Below are 12231 nucleotides of genomic sequence, written 5' to 3'. Positions count from 1 at the left end.
CTGGAGCTAGTCCCTGGGCAGAATGCCCAGAGAATGGTGTGTGTCGTTCTGGTTCACCTAACTGGGGTTGAATGTGCGCTACGCTACCCTCTCATCCCCCAACCCGTGGTACCAGGTTAAGTGAAAGGCCCCTGCTGTTGATAGGGAGGAGTCATCATGGTAGGGTAGCGCATATGTGTGCTAGCGTAACCACCAGGCATGGGAGGTATCAAAGGCTGGGGGGGGGGGGGGGCATTCCCCCCAACCCAAGGGTATTGCACATGGGATGGGTAGGCATGCGAGACTGGGGAACCTGTAAGCATATCATAGCCCTGGCTGGGCTGTGGGGACTGGCAATTTCCGTAGTAATCCCTGGCTCCGAAAATGGAGCAACTGTGGAATACGGTCCAGGAGTGGGGTGTTGCAAGCGTGAACCCAAGCCCAGCTGGGGCAAACCCTGACTAAGCTGGCCAAGGGCGTGATCATCAACCCATGAATGAGGGAGTGGGGCTGACCTCCTTGCCACTGGAGTGTAGGAATGCAGAGCAGGGGTATGATATTCCGGGAGACTCCCAGAGCTGGGTACATGACCACCCCCCTTGACTGGAGTAGGCCTTACCGGGACATCAGGAATAACTGAGCCCCCACCAAGGGACAAGAAATCCTCCTCCCACCTATCCCAATCGCTAAACCCTGGGGTGTCATGTCCAGACCCTTTCTTGGGCGAATCTAATCCCATTAAATTCCCAGGGAAGTCACACCTACGTTGTATATCCTAATCCAAGCTATAACCTTCCTCAGAGCAAAACTGCGTGCCAGAAAACCTGTCACCCTCCCTAGAGCTAAACTGCATGCCAGTAAACCTCACTTCCCCACCTGTGGCATCCCTTAACCTACCCCCCCCCCCCTCCCTCAAACAGGAAGGCAACGACGGCGTGAAATAACGTTCGCCACAGCCTGGGGATACCTGGGAGTACGCGGGTACATTCCGTGTGACCACAGGTTTGTCCGGGTGAGGGCACAAGACCAACCCGCATAACACGTCATCTATAGACATATCCATCTCACATGTAAACAATCCACAAAAAATGTATCAAAAATACAATCAAGGAATGTCTAAATTCATTCAGTAATTAATATAAAAAAAATCCCTGTTAATAACAAAAATCCAAATCTATTCCCGAGTAGAAAAAAGAAAAATCCCACATCTGACACTACCCGCCAATATAGCGACCTAACAACGTGACTGGGAAAAGCAAAAAAATGCAATAACCCACCCAGGTAAGTCCGCGGCCTCGAGTTGGGCGCCAATAAAGTATCTATAATATTTATTACAGTGTATCTACATAAAACATGGATGCCGCGGACTTAACAGTTCTGCCTGCTGTCGGTCTCAGCTTCGGGTAGGTCCTCTACACGTCTGACATAGTCCATAACCGCGGGAAATCTCCCCGTGCTGCCGGAAGTATCTCCTCTGCAAATCGGGGAATAAACAAGTCGTACTGTGGAAGACTCCCCAGATACTACATATCTGTAAAATAAACCAAACGTTATTACAACGTTGGTTTTTTTTTTTAAAGTCTTCCTTCATTACTTGACATTTAATAACAAATTACACACACACACACACACACACACACACACACACACACACACACACATATATATATATATATATATATATATATATATATACATATACATATATATATATATATATATATGTGTGTGTGTGTGTGTGGAATGCGCTAAGAAAACGATCGTTGAAAATAAAGACCCCTGAATGTGAAGGCGACGAGAAAATGTTGTATTATATTTTACCTCTTTATCAATAATTTTTTTTGAATGCCTGGTGCAACAAAGTAACTCGGTTTGGAAGATTTATGTGGGGAAAAATGAGAATTCGACACTTTAATTATGCGAAAGTGCAGTCACTATCTCATTTATGCCACGGCCTAGGTAGGGGTGAAAACGGGACCCACGATTTCTTGATCACCATGGAAACGCTCTAACCAAGGAACCCCATGAGCATCAAGAACCTCATCTTTTGGAGGAAACTTGAAAAACTAACTTCAATAATTCTCAAACACCTAAGTCAATTTTGAAATAACTGTTTCATAAACTATGCATGTTGTTTATTATAACAGATCGGAAGCTAAAATTTCCAAAATCTATCAAGAATGAAAAACTTTAAATTTTCACCCACTGATTGGTGAACTCTGCGTGTTATGTAATGATTATGAAAAGTGGCGTTTGTAATAGACCAGACATTCACTTGTTCAAGGATACTGATTTCTGTTATCTTCACTGAAATTGGTTGTATTTTTGTTTTTCCTTTATAAACATTCATAATAGCTACATTCATCCATTTGTTTTGCAGGTGACCTTGAGAAAAAGGTCAGTTTCAGTCTTTGTTACGCGTTCAAAAGCATAAGCCAATTTAGCTGATTTATCTTAAACACGTGACGTAAAGGAATGTAATTTTAAGTTGAGAGAATTCTGTCCCAATTGCTTTCTTTGGATGTAATTGATATTTGAATATAATCATTCGTCTATGTATAGAACATGCATGTTAAATTAACGTCACATAGTTATATATTGTACGTCAAGGGTAACTAAAGTATAGTGTTGATCAAAAAATTAATTGTTAATAATTGTTTCATTATTTAACTGAATCATTTTAATATGGAAACTAGCTAGTAGAGGCTATAGCACAACACCTGGTTGGCTATCTTTTTATGAAGAAGGACGGAGTTACTGTACCTCATATGTCCAAGTAAAGAAATGTAGCTGATCTTTAAGCTGAATAACATATTAACATACACATAGATAAATATTTGTGCGTGCGCGCACACAAACACACACACACACACACACACATTATGTCATACACAAAATAGTGATTTTTGCTCGTTCTATATTTATTAATCACTTGGAAGGTTTTGTTTTGTGCACGCCTCCGATACACCATTTCTTAACTAGATTAAGATGAATGTGCTGACGTCATAATGCTTCACAGTTTTTAGAGTGAGAATGAGGACAATCAAGAGGTATAACAGTGTGAAAACAACTTTAATCCAAATCAGAACACCATGAACATACATAATACATATCAGAACACCATGAACATACATAATACACATCAGAACACTATGAACATACATAATACACATCAGAACACTATGAACAGACATAATACACATCAGAACACCATGAACATACATACTACACATCAAAACACCATCAACATACATAATACACATCAGAACACCATGAACATACATTATACACATCAGAACACCATCAACATACATAATACATATCAGAATACCATCAACATACATAATACACATCAGAATACCATGTACATACATAATACATATCAGAACACCTTGAATAATACATATCAGAACACCATGAACATACATAATACGTTTGTAAAGTACCAACATATCAGAACACCATGAACACACATAATACGTTTGTAAAGTACAAAAAATCCTTTAAAATCACGTTTCTATCTTCATATTTTTCAGAATGTCTATCTTTCAAATCCCAAAAAACTGAGAATGCGATCCCTCCATATTCTCCACGGTCTCACCACACAGGGTTCTTTCGCAGGAGAAAGTCCCGTGGTGCAGAGGAAACTACACGGTAAAGGTTTCACGGGTTTGGTCTTCTCTTCTTTGTTCTTGGTGGAATCCTGGGTATCGGGTGCAAGTTTAAAGGTTTCTATACTCGATAGAAACAGCTTTCGGGGAATAAACTTTTGTACTTCCCCTGTTTCTAATGCAGTAAGCTCCCCAGGTTTGTCCAGTCCACTTTTGACTAGCTTGGTTTTCTGTTTTAACTCTTCTAATTTAACAGGTTTCTGTAAAGCCCAAATGCCCAAGTTTTTAAGCCAGCTTTAAACTAGAAGGGGTCAGTTCTATAGGCCAAGAAATGACCCAGTTGAACCCCGATAGTGACCTTATTCATCAACGTGATGATTTTTGTTCTTTTAATAGCAAGTCTAATGATTTACTGATACAGCACACGGAACAAGATGTTGACAATAAATTAAAGAATTTTGATGATCAAAGGGACAATGAAACTTGCAAGACATTGGATGATTTTGAGTTCAATGGTGATGGTATTACTACTGAACAGATGCTCAGTGAGGGGCCGATTGGGGTGGTACCTGTGTCAAATAGTGATGGAGACAGTCGGTTAGACTGTGGAATGGTAGATGTGAGCAGTCTTGGAATCAGTCGGGTAGACTGTAGGGTGGAACCAAATTCTGATAGACTCAGGGATAGTCTGGTAGACTATTTGAGATCAAATATTGAAATACTTCATAACAGCAGTGATCGCTGCGGTGGAGATTTTTGCAGGAGTTTAAGTGAGAAACTTGACTCCAATTTTACAGAGCAAGGATTGAACCCTGATCTTGATCAAGAAAATTCCAGTATGGTGATTACTGGTGATAAATTTGGAACTTCTCAATATCATGTTTCTGAGACAAATTACTGGATGTCCAGGTATATATGTTAGTGGGTCAGTACAGGGGGTACCTGTAGAGTGGACTACTGATACAGGAGCCACTAAGTCAATTATTTCAAAACAAGTTTTGGAAAGAATTCCAGAACATTTGAGACCTAAATTAGAAGAATCTAAATCACTTACAAATGTTAATGGAGAACCATTGAAGGAATTAGGGAAAAGCATTTTTGAGGTTCAATTGGGTCAAGAAAAAATTGAGGAAGAAATTATTGTGGCCGAAATAGAAGATGATGCTCTTTTAGGCTTGGACATACTGTTAAAAGAAGAAAATGGGCCTGTTGATATTAAATTACATGAGAATTTCATTACTTTCAAGGGAAAGAAAATTCACATCAAGCAAATGGTGGACAAGACTAGGAGAGTTATAGCCGCTGACAATTACATTATTCCAGCAAATTCTGAAAAATTGATTGATGTATTTATTGATAGATTTGAAGGAGAAAAGGATCTGCCACACAAAATACTGTGTGTTGAACCATCTAAAGATTTTAACAATAAATACTCTCTTCTTATGGCATCTTGTCTGATAGACTTAGTGGACAAAGTCACTGCAAAAAGTAGGGTCATGAATCCTTTCAAAACAGATGCTACTGTAAGACAGGATGATGAATTAGGAGGAGCTGAGCTTGTAGACCCTAATAATATTGAAGTTGTTCTATCTTCAGAAAGTGCTTTAGAACAAAACTGGCAATCCGTTAGAATACTGCTTGACAAAAGTTCCGAAAAGGGGGGGTAACTCTCCAAAACATAAACATCTAAAGACATGGAGGAGAATGATCAGTCAACAAGTACATGTGTCCCTCCTCATTTATCAGATTTGTATTGTAGGGCTATACAGGATAAAACTCTGGTAGAGCAAAAAGAAATTTCACAGCTTCTTCACAAATTTCAGTCTACATTCTCAAAAAATGAAACTGATCTTGGGGTTACAAACATGGTTGAACACGAAATAGACACAGGGGATGCTAGGCCCATTAAACAGCCTCCAAGGCGTGTACCTCTGGCTTTTGCAAATGAAGAACATAAAGTTGTTCAGCAAATGGAGGCCCAGGGCATTATCAGAAAGTCAAGCTCCCCATGGGCTAGTCCTGTTGTGTTAGTCAAAAAGAAAAATGGAAAGGCTAGATGTTGTATTGACTACAGGAGACTTAATACTGTGACTCGTCAGGACGCTTTTCCTCTTCCAAGAGTTCAGGACTGTCTAGACACAGTTCGTGGATCTATTTTCTTCTCAACCTTTGTCTTGACTTCTGGTTACCATCAGGTACCCGTGAAGGAAGATGATATTCCTAAAACTGCTTTTATAACGAAGTATGGTCTATGTGAATTTACAACTATGCCGATGGGTTTGAGTACAGCATGTGCCACTTTTCAGAGACTCATGGAACTTATTCTTCAAGGTCTGAATTGGCAGACTTGTATCATATATCTAGATGATATTGTCGTGTTTGGTTCCTCTTTTCAGGAGCATCTGCAACGAGTAGAAGAAGTCCTAGAAAGAATACATGGCTCTGGGATGAAGCTGAAGCCAGAGAAATGTAACCTTTTTCAGACGAAAGTAACTTTTTTAGGCCATGTTGTCTCATCGGAAGGAATACTTCCAAACCCTGATAATATTTCAAAAAGTATGCAGTGGCCTCGTCCTACCACAGTTACAGAAGTTAGACAACTCCTTGGGATGGGAAGTTATTATAGGAAATTCATAAGAGATTTTGCCAAGCTGGTTAGACCTCTAGTCGAGTTGACTAAAAAGGGGAGACAATTCCTCTGGTCTGATGAATGTGAAGAAGTCTTCACTAAATTAAAAGAATCTTTTTCTAGTCCTAATAGTTTAGCTTACCCTTTAGATGAGGGAGAATATATTTTAGACACTGATGCTAGTGATGTGTCAATTGGAGGTGTCTTGTCACAAATACAAAATGGCACTGAAAGAGTAATTGCATATGGGAGTAGGTCATTAAACAAGTCTGAGAAAAACTACTGTATTACTGATAAAGAATTGCTTGCTCTGCGTTATTTTGTAGAGTATTTCAGACAATATTTACTGGAACGCAGGTTTACAGTGCGAACTGACCATAAGGCACTGGTCTGGTTGTTTAAACTCAAGGAACCCAAGGGTCGAATTGCACGTTGGTTAGAAATTCTTTCCTACTTTAATTTTTCAGTTCACTATCGCCCGGGTCATAAGCATGGAAATGCGGATGCTTTGAGCAGGTGCAAGAACCCTGCGGATTGTACTTGTCCTGAAACAGACAATTTAGAGTATTTAAAATGTGGACCCTGTAATAAATGTCAAAAGAGATCTTTCGAAATGTGCAGTTCTTTCTTGCAGAAACCTAGCATACAACAAGATCCCTGTTTCCTAACTCATGGCCACAGTTTGGAAACATGCGATCCTAGACAAAGTCAACAAATAAGAGCAGTTACGACAATACAGCAAATAAACAAAGACAAAGAGGGTCATGTCACATTTTGGACAAAATACAGTACGCATCAGTTACGGAAAGAGCAGCTTAATGATCCCAACATAGGTCCAGTATATGATTGGGTGAAGAGCCAGACTAGGCCTGATGTGTCAGAACTTGCCATGCAAACACCAGCCGTTAGATACTACTGGCATATCTTTAATACTTTTCAAATTAAAGATGGACTCTTACTAAAAGAATTTCGCAAGAAAGACAACTCTGGGTCTTACTTTAATTTGTTACCCCCAAGAAATTAATAAAAGAAGTAACCATGAAAATTTACTAAGTGGACATCTGGGTAGGAAAAAGACTCAAGACAAAGTTTCTAGGAATTTCTTCTGGTTCGAAATGAAAGAAGATATTGCAGCTCATGTGTCAGGTTGTGAGGTCTGCGAGAAAAACAGGAAACCTTATCACAAACCAAGGGCAGGTTTAGGACATATGACTGTAGGGGCCCCTCTGGACAGGTTGTCCACTGATATATTGGGTCCATTGCCAGAGACTCCCAGAGGAAACAGATATATTTTAACAGCAACAGATCATTTTACTAATTGGGTTGAGATTTTTCCTCTCCCAGATCAAACAGCAGCTACGACAGCTAGGATCCTATTTAATGAGGTAATAGGTCGTTATGGATGTCCAGAGTCTATACATTCAGACCAAGGTCGCAATTATGAAAGCAATACTGTAAATGTATTACATTTGGCTGTGTATTCTATTTAGCGCCTTTGGCGGAACGTAGCTTCCGTTAAATCAAGTGCATCGCTAAATGCCATCCGTAAATCTAGATGTTTAAAGTAATTCAGGAATGCGCTAAATCAAATCTACGCTAACTTGTTGAAAAAACGATTTCCGCCAAATATCGTACACGCCAAATATAATACGTTTACAGTATTTTTCATGAGTTGTGTGAACTTCTTGAAATAAGGAAAACTAGGACTACACCTCGGCATCCCCAGTGTAATGGTAAAACAGAAAGATTTAATAGAACATTAATAAAAATGATAAAGAGTTATATCAAAGAAGACAGAACAGAATGGGACTTGTACTTAGGATGCCTTGGTGCAGCTTACAGATCTAGTGTTCATGAATCTACAGGTGTTTCTCCCAATCTCTTGATGCTAGGCCATGAAGTTCGTATTCCAAGTGAAATCATTTTTGGCAGTATAACCAAGGATGATAACCCTGTGGCAGATTATGTGGAATATATTGAGACCCTCAGAAATCATTTACAACAAGCTCATGAAATAGCTAGGAAGCACTTAAAAACTTCTACTGAAAGACAAAGACACTTCTACAATATGAAAACTTTTCTCAACCAGTACAAGTCAGGAGACAAAGTATGGGTTCTCAATGAATCAGATCCAGGGAAACTCAGTAATTGGTATTGGGGCCTATGCATTGTATTACAGAGACTCTCAGATCTCACTTACAAAGTAAAGAGCCTTAGCAGTCATAAACAAAAGGTCATACATCATGACAAGATGAAACCTTTCATTGGCTGAATGATCTTTGAAAATTTCTATCATAGACGTATGAACATCACACGATGGATTAAACACTCTTCTGCAAGCGTAAAAATAATGATGTTGAATACCCTTAAATATGCATTTATATTATGCATAACTGTTGCTATGTTGTTATTTACTTCATATTTAGAAATTACCTACAGTGTACATAGACGTAGCTTGGGTTCGAATATTACCGGGGCAGGGGGGTCTGGGGGGCTGTGCCCCCCGAAGCTATCGACATTTTAACAACGTAAAAGGTGGTGTTTTTTTTTACCGAGGCAGCTGCCTCGGTTGCCTCAATGGAAGCTACGCCACTGGTGTATTTGACTGATATCGGTCATTTGTTTACAAGAAGATCCAAGAAGAACCCGAGAAAATTCTCTGAAGAATTTAACTTTCCTTAATATTTTTCAGCTTTGAGTTTAAGCCCTTTGATCAACAGAGAGTTGCTGAAAAGAGGGAGAGCATACAAGTGCCTGTTGTGTAATAAGCAAGTTGGAGAAAAACGATATGTGATCAGTCATGTCTACAAATACCATATCCCTCTGGATGTCATTCCTTATTACTGCTCCCTTTGTCATTTTCAGACAGATGAGGAAGAAAAACTAGAGGAGCATGTGAAGAATTATACAAAGCACAGAGAGGCAAGGGAGTCCCTGCTTAAGTATGGGAAGAATCCTGAACCAGATGCAAAATATCTTCACAGAAACAGGGATGGAGTTAAGGCTGTAGAGGATGTTCACTTTGAACGGTTGAGCAAAGAGGAGTCTCACCAGGTTTGGCTCGGACGACTTCGAGAGGAAGCTGCAGGGAAAAATAAGGCTTCGCCCCTGCCCTCTGGACTCCACTCAGGGAAGTCGGGGGTTTCTTCAGCATTCCAGCCGATTTCATCAGTTGCTCCTACTTCTACTCCCTGCTCAACTCCCACTGTCTCTATTGTTAATAGTAGGTATTCGCCCAAACCTGTTCAGCAGATTTCCGTTCCACTTGGTTCAGTACCTGTTCCTGTATCTGCTCCAGCCGTCCATCTGAACCATTCCTTTGAGCTGCCCATGTCTTCCCCCAGCAACATCTTTACCTTTCCAGATTTACTGGAACTTCAAGATCCCGTGCAGTACTATGGTTTTCTGGATTAGGAGACAGAGGGAGGAACTTCAGCTATTACGTCCCCTTCCAGTCTTCTTGTGGAGGTAGCAGTAATTCCAGAACCAAAGAAGCCAGAATCTGGGAAACACGGAGAGAATTCAAAGGCAGGTGATCTCAAGCAACCTGAGGCTGGAGGTGTATCCAGTGAGAAAACTTCAGCTGAGCAAAGAGGAAGATCCGAGTCGCCAGGAGAACGCAAGAGAGGAACGTCCAAATCGCCAACGCGACTGATGTACGACATGATGAGCCACATGTTCCATATTCAGAGTACTCTACAGAATATCCACCACGAGATACAGGTACAAACTGATATATTAAGATCTATTAGATGTCAAGGTGAGCAGCAGAGTAGAGATGAGAGAAGGACACGGTCACCTTATACAGGAAGATTTAACTCCAATGGAAAGAGGACTTATCCACAGCATCAAACTAATTCCAAGAGACCATTTGACAGAAGGAGATAATTAGGATTTAGTTATTATGGGTAAAGTTATATTAGGCCAGTTAGGAGGATTGGGGGTTTGTTTTTAAAGTGTATATATATGTGTGTACATGTAGGACTACCTGTTACAGGTGCTCTAGTTATCAAGTACTTAAGGTATATATTAGTACTTATGAAAAGTTGTATTGTTGATGTTTAAATGTGTATGTATATTGAATTGATATTTTGTTATGTTATTGTTACAGAATTTATGATTTTATTAATATTATGCTAAGTTATTATTCATGGGGACATGAATGCTTCAAACGAGGGGGTAAATGTAAAGTTTTGTCTGTTACAATTTTAATGAATATTGTATTTACTAGTGTAGCCCTTACGAGTAATTTATCTTTGCTAAAGATGAATATTTTTCAGCATGTTAATATTCAGCGGCAGTGTGCTACTGCTTTGTATTGTTTTGGAACATACGATCGTAGGCAAAATGAAAGTAGACCCACACGTGTGATTTACATTGAATGTCTCAAAATTTTACGATGTCTTTTATTGAAATACTTGCACAGATATTATAATGTATGCTTAATCTATTCAGGGATTTTAATCTCGTTACGTATTCATTGTTATTTTACCTGTTTCTTGTAAACACATGTTGTTAGGCTGCAGACAGTTTTCGTTCTATTTTTAATGTCGGCGCATTGCATTATGGTCTATTTCCGCTTTACTTCTTTGATCCGCCAAGAGATATTCTTGCATTCACAGACAGAAAGAATAATGAGTTTTAAGGTAATTAATTTATTTTACAGTTACGAATGAATCAAACTTGTATTATTTTAATATGTTTTATGAAAGTAACGTAATGTTTTCTTGTTAATAGTTATCAGAACTATTTTCCGTTGATTTTCAACGGTCCGTTTATCCGTTGATTTAGAACGGATTCCGTTGTATTGTAACGGACCGTTTAGTACCGGCCTAAACGGGACTATATAAGCTCGTCAGCGTCGGCTGACGGGGACTTGGGAATTTTTCAGATTTTTGATTAGACGTAGGTTTTATCTCTGATTCATTAATTAATTAATCGATCTTATTTTTGAATTTCCCTTCTTCAAGAATCTACTTCTTTAACTTATTTATTTCTAGTATAATTTTAGGGGATATCTGCAGCATTTTTCTAAGCTATTATATACTTTTGGTGTTTTTCATCTAAGATAATATTTATAAGATTGTGAAATTTTTCTCTTATTGTAAATAATGGTATTAATTTATCAATACTCTGAATAAACCATCATCTCAAGTTATTTTAATCTTTCTGTTTCATTTGCCAAATCTACATCTTTATCTATTTTATTCCATTACAATTTTTGGTGTCAGAAGTGGGATAGTCTTAGCGCTATCCCATTACATACGCCACGGCCTAGGTAGGAGCGAAAACGGGACCCACGATTTCTTGATCACCATGGAAACGCTCTAACCAAGGAACCCCATGAACATCAAGAACCTCATCTTTTGGAGGAAACTTGAAAAACTAACTTCAATAATTCTCAAACACCCAAGTCAATTTTCAAATAACTGTTTCATAAACTATGCATGTTGTTTATTATAACAGATTGGAAGCTAAAATTTCCAAGATCTATCAAGAATGGAAAACTTTAAATTTTCACCCACTGTTTGGTGAACTGTGCGTGCTATGTAATGATTATGAAAAGTGGCGTTTGTAATAGACCAGACATTCACTTGTTCAAGGATACTGATTTCTGTTATCTTCACTGAAATTGGTTGTATTTTTGTTTTTCCTTTATAAACATTCATAATGGCTACATTCATCCATTTGTTTTGCAGGTGACAATGAGAAAAATGTCAGTTTCAGTCTTTGTCACGCGTTCAAAAGCACAAGCCAATTTAGCTGATTTATCTTAAACACGTGACGTGAAGGAATGTAATTTTAAGTTGAGAGAATTCTGTCCACATTGCTTTATTTGGATGTAATTGATATTTGAATATAATCATTCGTCTATGTATAGAACATGCATGTTAAATTAACGTCACATAGTTATACATTGTATGTCAAGGGTAACTAAAGTATAGTGTTGATCGAAAAATTAATTGTTAATAATTGTTTCATTATTTAACTGAATCATTTTAACATGGAAAC

At 38.7% G+C, this 12231-nt stretch overlaps 1 protein-coding gene across 2 annotated transcripts; it reads right to left on the bottom strand.

Moving 5' to 3' along the window:
• Nucleotides 1-309: 309 nt before the first annotated feature.
• On the bottom strand, nt 310-10799 carry LOC125659119 (uncharacterized). 2 transcript variants are annotated; one of them, XR_007363932.2, is made up of 2 exons: nt 10712-10799; nt 310-1510 (listed from the first exon to the last, which is right to left on the bottom strand). XR_007363932.2 is itself a non-coding variant. In XM_048890673.2 (2 exons), exons 1-2 carry the CDS (start codon nt 10781-10783, stop codon nt 3521-3523), a joined length of 402 nt encoding a protein of 133 aa, XP_048746630.2. In that variant the 5' UTR covers nt 10784-10799; the 3' UTR covers nt 3033-3520. The 2 variants fall into 2 exon arrangements, 1 of the variants encoding a protein (XP_048746630.2); XM_048890673.2 differs by lacking the exon at nt 310-1510 and adding an exon at nt 3033-3850.
• Between the last annotated feature and the right edge of the window lie 1432 nt (nt 10800-12231).

Source organism: Ostrea edulis, chromosome 9 (assembly GCF_947568905.1).
Source record: "Ostrea edulis chromosome 9, xbOstEdul1.1, whole genome shotgun sequence".
NCBI classification, from domain to species: domain Eukaryota; kingdom Metazoa; phylum Mollusca; class Bivalvia; order Ostreida; family Ostreidae; genus Ostrea; species Ostrea edulis.
This window is presented reverse-complemented; position numbering and strand designations above follow the sequence as displayed.